The 13,371-nt window shown below is 63.3% G+C and overlaps 2 protein-coding genes across 2 annotated transcripts; one reads left to right on the top strand and one right to left on the bottom strand.

Moving 5' to 3' along the window:
- Window positions 1-1,324: 1,324 nt before the first annotated feature.
- On the top strand, window positions 1,325-8,617 carry NCAN (neurocan; the record flags this gene model as incomplete). Its single annotated transcript, XM_079546790.1, is given in 13 exon segments — window positions 1,325-1,397; window positions 2,270-2,671; window positions 3,293-3,467; window positions 3,541-3,668; window positions 3,757-4,893; window positions 4,977-6,044; window positions 6,468-6,584; window positions 6,689-6,802; window positions 6,950-7,108; window positions 7,220-7,302; window positions 7,382-7,526; window positions 8,191-8,375; window positions 8,474-8,617. Coding segments are annotated over 13 exon segments (3,930 nt in total).
- A 2,000-nt stretch (window positions 8,618-10,617) lies between these two features.
- Window positions 10,618-13,223, bottom strand: HAPLN4 (hyaluronan and proteoglycan link protein 4; the record flags this gene model as incomplete). The annotated part of the gene is made up of 4 exons (XM_079546836.1): window positions 10,618-10,955; window positions 11,671-11,973; window positions 12,492-12,854; window positions 13,118-13,223. The coding sequence occupies 4 exons, from the start codon at window positions 13,221-13,223 to the stop codon at window positions 10,618-10,620; spliced, it is 1,110 nt and encodes a 369-aa protein (XP_079402962.1).
- Window positions 13,224-13,371: the final 148 nt, after the last annotated feature.

Raw genomic sequence — 13,371 nt, 5'->3', positions numbered from 1 at the left:
GAAGTCTCGGGTTGTGTGCGACTGCTGCGTGTCCTGGGTGCACCCATCCTGCAGCAGCATCTGGATCTTGCACCCACCACTCCATCCCCACCTGGAGGTCCTGGAGCCACCCCTCCCCACATCCCTGGACCAAGGGTTTGTGCTGGGGGAGCTCCTGATGCCTTAGAATAGCAACATCAGCATTTCAGTGGGGAGGAGCTGGAACTCCCCAGCCTGGCCACGCCATGCCGTGCCAAGGCACTTGGTTACCATCTTTTTCTGGAGCAGGGAAACGGGGAAAAGTTGAGTGCTGATTTCTATCTGGGCATCAAGGATGGAATCTCCATCCCAAACAGCAGAGCTTAGCAGCCCCTGGTTGCCTTCACTTCTACAGCATCCCACCCCGCAGCAGCCACTGTGCTCAGCCAGGCTCTGGGGCGCTGTGTGGGGCGGCCGTTCCCTGCTGCTCCCTCATCTCCCCCAGGCTGAGCTCAGGCTGGGGCTCAGCGTGGAGCTGCACTGTGGGTCAGGTCACCCCTTCGCTTTTATTAGCAGCAGTTCTTGGAAGCAGGAGGAACCACGGAGCTGTGCAAAAGGGAAGGGGCAGCCATAAGGTTGCAGACGGTTTCTTCTGTAGAACAGATGAAATAAAACTCAGTTCTGTACCCCCCGGAAGGGCCATTTTCTAGCACTGAACACAGGGGTCTCCTTTTCTTCTTAGCGTTCGGCTCTTTCTATTTTCGTCCCGTAAAAGCAGAGGGGACAGAGTGAGAAATCAGGAGTTGGAAAATGGAACATCAGGGCACAGGGGAGCTGGGCGCTGAGCCAAAGCTGCAGCTTGGGAGGATCGGGGGGTTCCATCCACATCCCCCAAAGCGGGAGCTTCCCATCCTGGGCAGGGAACAGGGCTGTGCCAGTGCTCGGTGACAGAGCTGGAGAGCCAGCATCCCTCCCAGGCATGAGAGCAGATGATTTAGAAAGCACTAATCGGTGCTGCGGTAAAACAGATGGATGGGAGCTTTGTGCTCCAGCCCGGCTCCAGCAGCCAGAGGCACCCGCTGCATGTTAATGCTGGAGCAGAGCGAGGGCTGCACCTGGTGCTGGGGGGGGGGGCGTGGGACCCCCGAGTGAACCCACGTCCCTGTGGTGGAGGTGTGGGGACGTCACCATGTGTGGCACCGGGAGCAAAACTGGACTCATGGTGCTCGTGTGCCGCTGCTGAGCAGAGCCAGCGCTGCTCCTGTGGCTCCTGGGGGGACGATGTCACTGCGTCCCCACGGTGATTCGTGCAGCACGGAGCCAAGAGGCAGCGAGCAGCCGACCCTGCTCTCGTTGCAGGTTAAGGATGGTCCATGTGATGGGGGATGCCGGCTGCTGGCTCCTGCTTGGGCTCACCCTGCTCCCCATCGCTGTGCTGGGTAAGTGGAACGCGGGGATGGGTGCTGTCGTCCCCCCCTTGGCTGCAGGGTGAGGAGGAGCAGGGCTGGGAGAGGAGCAGGAAGTCATCTGGAGTCGCCAGCACTCAGTGGCTGGGGATGATGAGCCCGCAACAATTAGCAGCAGCAGCAGCAGCAGGGAGCAGGGAACCACCAGCAATAAGGAATACTTACAGGGAGGAGCAGCAGCTCGGTGGGGGTTGGGGCTGCACGGTGCCTCAGCCCCGCAGTGGGATGAAGAAGGGTCGGCAGGGGATTAGTGAGGGAAAAGCCCCCCCGGGTGGCCGTGCTCCCCCCGCACTGGGATCCCTTAAACCCTTAATCCCGTTGCTTGGCACCCCCCTCCGAGCCAACCCCCATGGCTGGCTTTGTGCATCTCTGGGTCTGCTTTGCATCCCCACCTTCCCCCCAGCAGCAGGCCACCCATGTCCCCATCCCACACGGCAGGGACACAGCAGCATTCCGCTGCCGTGGGGTTTTGTGACCTTCCCGTACCCCTGAGGCAGGAATGGGCTTGGGGTGAAGTTTTGTGGGGTGGGGAGGCAGTGGAGGGCAGCACCGGGATTAGTGACCATCCCCAACTGGCTCAGCACTGCGGGAAGCATCCTCCACAACCCCAGGGGGGACTGAGAGTGATGGGATTTATGGGAGCGTGGCCAGGCCGAGCAGGATTAGTGCAGGAGGAGGATGGAGGTCCTTTACCAACCTCACCGATTCTGTGAACCTGGGAATCGCTGCCACGCGTTCTCCCAGTTTGGGGGCGGCTTCCCCTGGTGCCACTGAATGGCAGCGCGGGGAAGGAGCAGCCCCTCTCAGTGCCCCATTTTGCAGCCCGCCCCCGTGGTTCCCCACAGGCTCCCAGGACGATGGGAAGGTGATCCACATCAGCCGGGTGCAGCACCAGGCGGTGCGAGTGGGGCTGGGGGAGCCCGTGGCACTGCCCTGCCTCTTCCTGCTGCATCCCTCCGCCTCGCTGGGCCCCAACGAGCCCCCGGATCCCCCCCGTGTCAAATGGAGCAAGGTGCGCTCGGCCAGCGGGCAACGGGAGGACGTCCCCATCTTGGTGGCCAAGGACAACGTGGTGAAGGTGGTGAAAGCCTACGAGGGCCGCGTGTCCCTCCCTGGCTACGCCCGTGACCGCTACAACGGGACGCTGCTGCTGCGTGCTGCCCGCGCCAGCGATGCGGGGCTGTACCGCTGCGAGGTGGTGGCCGGCATCGACGATGAGCAGGACCTGCTGCCCCTCGAAGTGATGGGTGAGCTGGGGGGCTGCAGGGCCGCTGGGGGGGCTGTGTGAGTCCTGCACCCTGCGTGAGCTGTGCTGTCCCCGTGAGCCGTGCGCCCCTTGGGCGCCCTATGAGCAACACGCAGCACGCGTGGCTTATAGGGGATGCATGGGTGCATGTGAACAGCACATATCTGACGAGCTGTGTGTCCTGTGTGAGCTGCGGGGTGCATCCTCTGCAAGCTGTGCATGCTGTGAGCCACTCACCTCATGCAAGCCATGCACATCCTACAAGCTGTGTACCCTATGTGAGCAGTGCACTGTGTGTCCTCTGCAAGCTGTGCGTGCTGTCAGCTCCCCCTGAGCTGTGCGCCCATGCAAGCCATGCACACCTTACAAGCTGTGCACTGTGAGTTGTGCACCATATGCAAGCTGTGCATGGTTACATGCTGTAGTGAGGGACACGGTTTAGTGGGGAAATATTGATGGTTGGGCCGGCTGACCTTGGAGGTCTTTACGAACCTTGGTGGTTCTCGATTCTATGCTGTGCTCCCCGTTCAAATCTTGCACACGAAAGATTCCCAGCCCTCTTCTGCAAGCTGTGTGCCCCACATAGCCAGCACTGTGTGTGAGCAGCGCTGCTCCCTTCCAGGCGTCGTCTTCCACTACCGCCCCGTGGGCGCTCGCTATGCGCTGACCTTCGCTGCTGCCCGCCGTGCCTGCATGGACAACTCGGCCATCATCGCCTCCCCACAACACCTGCAGGCTGCTTTTGAGGACGGCTATGACAACTGCGATGCAGGCTGGCTGGCTGACCAGAGCGTGCGGTAAGTGCGTGGCATGGGCGCCCCTCACCACTGCTGGCACAGAGCCGGGCACCCAGCACAGCCTGTCCCGCAGGTACCCCATCACGCTGTCCCGACCCGGCTGCTATGGGGATCGCAACAGCCTCCCCGGGGTGCGCAGCTACGGCCAGAGGGAGCCTGGTGAGCTGTACGACGTTTACTGCTACGCACGGGAGCTGCAAGGCAAGCAGAACTGGGTGATGCGTGGGGCATCCCTTGGTGCCACCGTGGGGATGGGGACGGCCATCCAATGCGTCGCGCTCTCTTGCAGGGAAGGTGTTCTATGCCACGGCCCCAGGACGCTTCACCTTGTCGGGGGCGCGGAGGCACTGCCGGGGCCGTGGGGCTGCCTTGGCCACCACGGGGCAGCTGTACTTGGCCTGGCGTGAGGGCCTGGACCAGTGTGACCCAGGCTGGCTGGCGGATGGCAGCGTGAGGTACCCCATCTTGGCTCCACGCAGGAAGTGTGGCGGTGAGGCACCGGGCGTCAGGACTCTCTACCGCTTCCCCAACCGCACCGGCTTCCCTCCACCCACCTCCAAATTCGATGCATACTGCTATAAAGGTAACAAGGATCGGCCTCGGGGCCACCGCTGTGTGCCGGGCAGCAGCTCACCCTCATCCCCCATCCCTGCAGGGGACACGGCGGGTGCTCCTGATTCTACTGTAGAGCAGAGGGAACAGGAGCCGCTGGGCAGTGACAACGTGCTGGTGGAGCGTGAGGACATGGCCACCTCTGGGGACAGCCCACGTGCTGGTGTCCTGCAGCAGCTGGGGGCTGCAGGGCCGGGTGGTGCCGAGGACGAGCAGTTGCAGTTGGCAAGCAGCGTGACGGCAGCGTGGCGTGGTGACATCCCCGGAGGCAGCATTAAGGCCTCTTCATCCTCTCCATCCTCATCGGTGTGGCCGCTCGAGGATGAAGCCCTCAACGCGGTGGACCAGGCGCCGCAGGGCTCCACACAGGAGCTGTTTGGCAGCAGCCCGGCACCGCAAGAATTCCCTGACCCCCCAGAGCCCCCGTTCACCCTGCATCCACAGACCCAAAGTCCAGCCCAGGAGATTATCAGCTCAGCACCACCAGCTTTGGGGACGGTCCCCATGGTGGCAGCAGAAACCCCCAGCACTCCAAAACAGAGCAGCTACGCTGGGCTGAATGGGCGCTACTTCCAGCTGCAGCAGCAGAGCCGGGACCCCTCGGTGGCCCAGGACCCCACAGTGGCTGATGACCACACAGTGGCTGGGGACCCAGCGGGGACAATCACCCAGGCCCCCATCCTGGCCCTGGAGGTGAAGGGGGCTGCAGCCAACGCGGTGGAAACGTGGAGCATCACCCATCCCAGTGCTGAGAGCCCCCATAGAGGAGGTCTCTACCCGCTCTCCAACGAGGTGGAGGAGGAGATTGGCCACAGTAAGTGATGCCTGGGGTGGGGGGATGGCATTGGGGTGCTGCCACCCCACCCAGGGAACCCCACAGTGCTCAATCTTTTGCAGAGCTTCTGGCACCATCCACCATCCCTGTGCCTCCCTCCCAGAGGGGTTTACCGCAGTGGAGCCCCTCTACAGCCCCACATGGTCCCGGGGACCCCACACAGAGGTCCCTGTCATCATCCCCATCCACTCCCGTGGCTCCCAGTGACGCTTCCCACCACCAGGACGTCAGCACTGGGGAGGCTCAGCCCCGCGGTGACTCTCCTCAGCCACCTGCAGATGTCACCGAGGACTTCTCTGGGGACGCTGCCCCCAAGGAGGATGACAGCCCCATCCTGCCGTGGCCCCCACTGCCCCCAGCCCCACTGGTGGCTGAGGACCCCGGGACAGCTGCACAGCCCATCAGTGACAGCGGTGGGGCCCTGGGTGATGGCTCACTGGAGCGGCAGAGGAAGGCGGTGACCTTTGTCCACCCACCCATGGGGCTCCCTGGCAGCCTCAGCCCCACTGCAGTGTCTTCTCCCCATCCACAGAGCAGGCTGAGCCCCACAGATCCCCAAGGGGCGCTCGAAATGGGGGCTGAACCCACCTCTGAGCACCTGGATGTGGGGACGGGGCTGCAGGATGAAGCAGCCATCACCCCAGTGGCTCCAGATGTCCCCTCAGCTTCCCCCACAGACAGCGAGGTGATCCCACAGTTGGGCTCCGAGTGGCCATCGGAGGGCAGCGGGCGGGTGGGGGACAGCCCTACAGCTGCCCCACAGCACCCAAACCCCTCTGAGCCAGGGCTGGAAGGAGAGGAGCATCCCTCACACCCCCCAGATCCTCAACAGCCCCCCAGTCCTGGTGAAGAGGACACCTCAGAGGAGGCAAAGAATGAACCCCCTACCAGCACAGCCACCCACCCCCCAGCATCCCCTGACACCCATTGGCCGTCACCCACCGTCCCCCACCCATGGGTGCCAGATGGGCCTGAAGCCCCGAGTGCGGGGCCGCTCTTTGAGCCCACCACACCGGGGGGCGCAGGGGGGGCTTTGCTGCTGGATACTGACAGTGGGAGCGGCGAGGAGCCCGTGCTGGAGGAGCAGGAGCTGCTGGTGTGGGCAGACAGCAGCAACAGCAGCCAGCATGGTGAGCACGGGGCACAGGGAGCTGGGGTTGGGTTTAAGGCAGAGGTGTCCAAACCGTGGGGTTCAGTGGGGACTTTCACTGGCTGCGATGGGTTTTTCCAAGTGAGCTGAGCTGTGAACGTGAGCCAGAAAAGCATCCTCCTAAATATTTAATATTTGTGGTCGCGAATAATAATAGAGAGCGAGGTGACTCCTGGCTGAGGGTGTGCAGCACACGCAGCCTTTAGTGTCTGCAAAAAGAATAGATTTAAAGTTTAGAGGCACTGAGAGGTGGAAGCACTGCCGTAATGACTGCCCTGGGGCCGCCATGGGGCCGCGTTGTCCCCACTGTGCCACCAAGGAGCCGGGGCTGGGTGGGCATCCTGGGGCTGTCAGTGGGGTGGGCTGGGTGAAGTGCCCCGCTGACAGCACTCCCACCCCACAGCTCCAGCTGACCCATGCCAGACCAACCCCTGTCTGCACGGTGGGACGTGCCACGCCAACGGCTCCGTCTGCGGCTGCAGCTGCGCCCCGGGCTTCACCGGGGAGAACTGTGAGATCGGTGAGCGGACGGCCGCGCCAGGATGGATGCTGGGGATGGGGATGGGGAGGGCAGGGGGTGCCGGGGGTCTCGGCGTTGCCTGCAGCCCCTCGCCATCCCTGCAGACATCGATGACTGCCTGTCGAGCCCCTGCCAGAACGGCGGCACCTGCATCGATGAGGTCAACGCCTTCGTCTGCCTCTGCCTGCCCAGCTACGGAGGCAGCCGCTGTGAGAAAGGTGAGGAGGGTGGCATGGGGGAGAGCAGCCCCCAGACCCCCCAGCCCTGCCCCATAGGGGGTGGGGAGCTGAACCCAGGAGCCCCCCGTACATCCTGGGGTGGTGCCCGTCCCTCTCCCTACCCCTGGTGTCCCCGCATCCCCGCAGACACAGAGGGCTGTGACCACAACTGGCACAAGTTCCAGGGCCACTGCTACCGCTACTTCTCCCGGCGGCGCTCCTGGGAGGACGCAGAGCGTGACTGCCGCCGGCGCGCCGGGCATCTCACCAGCATCCACTCACAGGAGGAGCACGGCTTCATCAACAGTATGGGCACATTGTGGGGGGAGAGGGGGAAGGGAGCAGCAGCACCCCTGGGTGCTCCCCAGCCCCGTGGATGCCGGTGCCTGGGGCCGCCTCTGATGCTTTTCTCACCAGGCTTTGGGCATGAGAACACCTGGATCGGGCTCAACGACAGGATTGTGGAGCAGGATTTCCAATGGACGGACAACACCGGCCTGGTGAGACCCATGGGGTGGCTCCTCGTGGGGTGGGGGTTGTGGGGCGCGAGCGCTCTCAGCCTCCCCCCTTTCCCACCAGCAATACGAGAACTGGAGGGAGAACCAACCTGACAACTTCTTTGCGGGCGGTGAGGACTGCGTGGTGTTGGTTTCCCACGAGATCGGCAAGTGGAACGACGTGCCCTGCAACTACAACCTGCCCTACATCTGCAAGAAGGGCACAGGTATTGCTCGTCTGCCAACCCCATCCTGCAGCCAGCGGCTTCTCCATCCCAGATCCCCCAGCATCCTCATCTCGCACCCTGCAGCACCCCATCCCTCATCCCACAGCATCCCCATCCCATGGCCCCTTCCTCCCCGTCCCAGCACCCCTATCCTACAGCATCCTGTGGGCCCACAGCCTCCCCGTTGCAGCCTCCCTATCCTGCATCCCCATCCTGCAGCCTCCTGGCACCTCCTCATCCTCAGGAAACCTCTCCCAAAGAAAACCCGAGCGGCTCCCCTTAATCTCCATTATTTTTTCTTCCCCTGTAGTTAATTCTTCCCTCTCCACTTTAATTTGCTTAATTTGCCACCATTAAAACTATTAAGCTCTCATTCCTTATCTTGAAAGTTATATTAACCTCCAGCTGTTCGCTGGGAGCGCTCCTCCCGCTCCCGCGGCCGCGCGGAACGATGCGCTCTCCCCAGTAGGGCCATTAATTACCTCTGTAAATCCTCAGGAACGCCTCACTGCAGCATCAATGGGATGGGATGGGATTTATCCTAAGGCCGTGGCGGGTGTGGGGTGTCCCCTTGTGTCCCCTTGTCCCCGTGTCCCCTTGTCTCCATGTCCCCTGCTGGTACCAGGAGTCCAGGTGGGCACTGATGGGTCTCTGTCCCCCGCAGTGCTTTGTGGGCCCCCCCCCGAGGTGGAGAACGCGTTCCTCGTGGGGAAGAAGAAGGAGAGGTACAGCATCCACTCGAGCGTGCGCTACCAGTGCGAGGAGGGCTTCACCCAGCGCCACGTCCCCACCATCAGGTGCCACAGCAACGGCAAGTGGGACCGGCCCAAACTGCTCTGCACAAAACGTTAGTGGGGTCTGGGGGTACGGTGGGGATGGGCCGTAGGGATGGGGGCACCCTGACCCCCCCCCCCAACGTCTCTGCCCTTTGCTCCCCATTAGCCAGGCGGTCGCACCGGGCACGGCGGCACCACCGGCACCGCCACAGCCACCCTCACCACCAGCACCACCACCACAAACCCCGCAAGGAGCGGCGAAAACACCGCAAGCACCTCCGGCTGGACTGGATGGAGGAGGGCCACTACTTCTAGAGCCGGGGAGGCAGCGAGCGTGAGCTCCCCAGGCACCCCAGGAACAGCCGTCCGTGGGATGGGACGTGGTGACGTCCCCTGACCCCCCTCCGACCTCCCCCCTCCCCTCTTTTATAACCCTCTTTGCTTTAGCTCCTAGGATGCCCGGCCCCGTAGGGAATAGGACCCAGCGGGGGCGGCTGCGTGTGCGTCCCCAGCCCCCCCCTGCATGCCCCACCCCGGGGTCGAGCCCCTGACCCTGCATGGGGATCCCAAAATCCCCGCTGGGTCCTGGGGGGGCTGCCCCATGGCGGCCGATGGCCCCCTGGGCTCTGCTCCCCTCCAGGCTGTGGGGGGACGCGCAGCAGCCCCCACCCATCACCCCGCTGCCCCGTGGGGGGCTCCGGTTTTTTAACAGCCCCCCCCCTGTCTTCCTGCCCTGCCAATGTCCCCACAGCCAGCACGGGGGTCCCTGTCCCGCCCTATGGGACCCTCTGGGCTGGATTTTGGGGTTGGATTTCCCTTTTTCCGTTCATTGTCGGTTTCCCATTGGAGTTGGCGTGTGTGTGTATGGCGCTTTCTGATCTCTGCTGTTTGCGATGTGACTGCAGTGTCCCGTACCCCCTCCCCTCCTCCGTGGCATTTCTGACTCTGCGTTTCTGTACTGCTGGACATTTTAATAAATTTTTTTAACAGTTGAGCAGCCCCGAGCCTGTGCTTGGCTGGGGACTGCGGGTGCGGGGACCCCGTGGAGGTGGGATGCACTCCCTGCCCGCTGCTCTCCATCTTCATCCTTTCATGGCTAAATTGGCGTTATCCAACACGACCCTCCTTCACACCAGGGCTGTGTCACTGCCCCGCTGCCATCCGTCACCGTGTGACAGCATCACCTGGGGCTCTGGTGGCCCCCAGTCCCCTTGCTGTGTTCCCAGTGGCCACACGTGTCACCTCCTGGCAGCTATTTGTTGTCATCAGTGCTGGAAGAGCCGTGAAGGTGACGGATGCACTGTGCTCAGCTGTGCCCAGCACAGAAGCAGCTGCTGTGCCCCCCCCCCCCCCCCGTGTGGGGGACATGGGGTCCCCAGCCCATGCCCTGCTGTGCCCACAGTGGCTCAGGGGTCACAGCTGGCACTGTGTTGCTGTGGTGCTGCTCCCCACACTTGGGGCTGGTCCTGATCTGTCAGTGGGGATGGGATGCAGTAGGGATGCTGTAGGGATGCTGTAGGGATGCTGTAAGGATGCTGCTGGGGAAATCCTGAAACACGCGCAGTTCTGCTGGACCAGGACTTTGGGTACAGAGAGAAACCACGAGCGATGTTCAGTTGAGTGGGAGGTGGGGCGAGTGCTGTCCTGTGGTTCTGTGCACCCCGGGGTCCCTTTTGCTGCCCTCGCCAGCAGGCACCAGGACAAGGAGACACGTGAGCCCGGCTCAGCTCTCCGAAGCAGCTGAAGCTTTTATTTTACCTAAGTCCAGCTCACAGCACTGCGGCTGCATGACACCCAGAGCTGCCCCCGGCCGGGGTGGGCAGGCAGCTTGGGGCAGCTTCTGCACTAAGCCAAGCGCGAGGGCGAGAGGCTGCTGCCCCAAGTGGGCACCGCCTGCATTGGTGCCAGATTTTGGGGCTGTGCCCCCGCTGCTGTGTTACCTGCAGCACCCCGAGGTGGGGTTGGTCCCAGCGCAGAGCTGGAGAGCACAAGGACGCAGGGGGTTCAGTCCTGCATTGCTCTGGCCAGGCTTTTTGCACATGCAATGCGCTGAATTCTAAGCGATGACTTCAGATGGGCTCTGACAGGTTGGTGCTGGATCTTCCTGCCCAGGCAGCTCAGTGCTTTCTCTCCAGGTGCCTCAGTTTCTCCCCAGGCATCACTGGGCCCGGGCACAGCACAGCACCTGCTGGCACCACCTGAGCTCTTCCAGTTCCACGTGCACAGCCCCAACCCTGGGGGCTCCCGGCGGAGTCCAAGGACGCTCCGCAGCCATGCAGGGCTGGGGGAGCCTCGCGGGGAACCCCAGCACTGCATCACACACGGTTGGGATGCCCCTCACCCTTCTTCTTCTCAGGAGGAGCATCACCAGCCTTTTTAAAGCAGTACACTCCAAAAAGCTTGTACTTCTTGTCCGGGAAGCCCAGGTTGCGCACTCCAGGCTCCCGGCCGCCGCAGCGTGCCCGCGGGTTGACGATGGGGTAACGGATGCTGCCATCCTCCAGCCAGCCCGCCTCGCAGCGGTCCAGCAGTTGGATCTTCCAGGCAGCATACAGCTGCCCCACCTTGGCCACGGCCGCCCCGTTGTTCTTGCAGGCCTGCACCGCCTCGGCGTAGCTCAGCTTGCGGAACGTCTTCAGGAAGTAGACTTTGCCTGGGGAAGAGAAGGGGGGTGCAGAAAAGAAAAGGGTTTGGGGATGGGGTGCAGCGCCAGCAGGTGGGGCGTTGGGTGGAGATGGGAGTGAGCGGTGCTGCCAGGAGGGGTGAGCCCCACATCCATCCCTGTGGGGGATCTGGGCCTCCCCAGCCCAATCCTCATCGGAAGGGATGGAGGAGACAAGCGGCCAGCCGTGGGGACCCCCCCTCAGCACGGGCAGATTTATGGGGCTGCGCGGTGCCGCTGGTGCTGGCGGTGCTGCCTGCTATTTATCCTGCCTGCCACCATTAAACAAACATCCGCAGAGCCCCCCCCCATGCTGCCCTGCCAGCCAGGAGGAATTTACACAGCCCCAGAGCCCTCATGGCTCCAATCTGTCTTGCCTGGCCCCGGCCTCATCCATCACCCGGGCCACTCGCAGCTGCAATTACCTCCATCCCCTCCTCCTGCTCAGGGAACACAGAGCTGGGCTGAGAGCGAGTGCCCCCGAGCAGAGGGTGATGGGGGCACACAGATGGACCCCAGTTTTGGATGGGGGGCCCCACTCCCGAACCCCTCGTGATGCGACACGGGGGTGTGCAGCCACTTCCTGAGGCCGGTCCCATTAGCAGCATCCAGCAGGACCTTGGCATTGCAGCACAGGGAGAAGACTGGGAACGGCCCCTTCTCTCCACGGGGAACCTCTCTCCAGTGCCTCAGTTTCCCCACTCACCGTTGAGGTTGGAGGTGAAGCAGAAGGCATCGTAGTGCTCGCTCTCCTTGTGCCGGTAGCCGTAGTTGCGCACTCCCACCGGGGTGTCCTTGCGGCCGCACTCCTCCCGCGGGTGGGAGATGGGGTACTGCACAGAGCCGTCCTGCAGCCAGCCTGCATTGCACCAATCCATGCCCTCCAGCCAGGCCTGGTGCAGCTGGTCGTGCGAGGCCAGGATGCCGTCCTGCTGCAGGCACGCCTGCTGCGCCTCGTGGAAGTTCAGGGTGTAGCGGCCCAGGCGAGGATGGTAGGGGAAAATGACGCCTGTGGGGCAGCGAGCGGGGCTGGGGTGTGAGAGCGTCACCCGTGAACCGCCCTTCACCCCATAGCAAAGCGGGGGTCACATCGACGCCGTACGGAGCACCCAGGCACGGGCCTGAGCCCCTGCAGCAGGCAGGCACTGACCACGCGGCACGGCCGTGCGCTGACAAAGCTTTTCCCCTTTTCTCAGCATCCCCAGCTGTTCCAGCCCGTGCCACAGCTCAGCTCCCAGCCACGTGCGGCACCGATGCTGCCACGCGCCCCGGTCCCCCCTGCTGCTTTACGAGGCCGTGCCTCCATCTATCTGCGGCCTTTACGAGCTGCCAGCGAGTCAACCTGGAGCAACAATAAAAGCCAGTAACAGATGCAATAAAACACAGCGCATGCCGGGACAAACAAGCGGCCGTAAAGCTGAGCCCGAGGATGTGGCACCGGGAGCTGCGTCACCCCACACAGCACACACGGCCACCGACGGTCCCCGCGTGTCCCCGTTCCCATCGGATCCAGCGCCGCGCCGCTACCTTCGAGATCCAGCTTGACCATGCCGGTGTCATCCTCCAGCTCGTTGGTCACCTCGCACTCGTAGCGCCCGTAGTCCTGCAGGGTGACGTTGCGGATGATGAGCGAGGCGTCCCCAAAGCCGTCCTCCTGCAGCGCCGTGCGCCCGCGGTAGCTGCCGAATGCCCTCCTCGCCTTCCCCAGAGCCACGAAGACGTCCACGAAGGCCATCGGCTCCGTCACTTTGGTCCATTTGAGGCGGATCTCGTCGGGGTCGTGGGCTGAGACGTCGTAGTGGTAGCGGCAGGGCAGGATGATGGTGCCGCCCCGGTGCGTCACCACCTTCCCCGGAGCTGTCTGCACCACCACGGCCCCGCTGTCCCCCTCTGCAAGGGACACTGAGCTCAGTGGGCTCCTCGTTCCCAAAGCTGCCCCACCGCAGAGTCAGATGGGATGGAGCTGTGGTGGGGCAGAGCGGCCATTCGGCTCAGAGATGGGAAGAAGCAGCTTTTGGGGAGGGTTCCTGCTTTGGAGGAGCTTTGCAAGCTATGGGACGACTCCGCTGTGCTTCCACCAACATTAAACCCCGCTCCACAAAGGCTCCACAAAGTGGCGCCTGCACCCCCACCATGGATCCCCCAGCACTCACCCAGGACGTGGACCACCTTCTTCCTTCCCCTGGCACTGGGCGGCGTGTCAGAGGCGAGGACACCCATCAGCAGCAGCAGCGCAGCCCAGGGCCCCTGGGGACACATCTGGGGGGAGAGCAGAGCCATCAGCATCCACCAACACCGCAGCACAGGGAAAGCATCGCATCCAACCTCCCGTCCCCACAAAGGCCAAGGCCCCACCTGCAGGACCCCCCTCCCCTCCAGTCCCAGTGTGCCCATCTCCCGTTCTGGC

This window comes from Tetrao urogallus, assembly GCF_951394365.1.
Source record: "Tetrao urogallus genome assembly, chromosome: 25".
Taxonomy (NCBI): Eukaryota; Metazoa; Chordata; class Aves; order Galliformes; family Phasianidae; genus Tetrao; species Tetrao urogallus.
The sequence above is the reverse complement of the archived record's forward strand: the minus strand, read 5'-3'. Positions and strand labels throughout refer to the sequence as shown.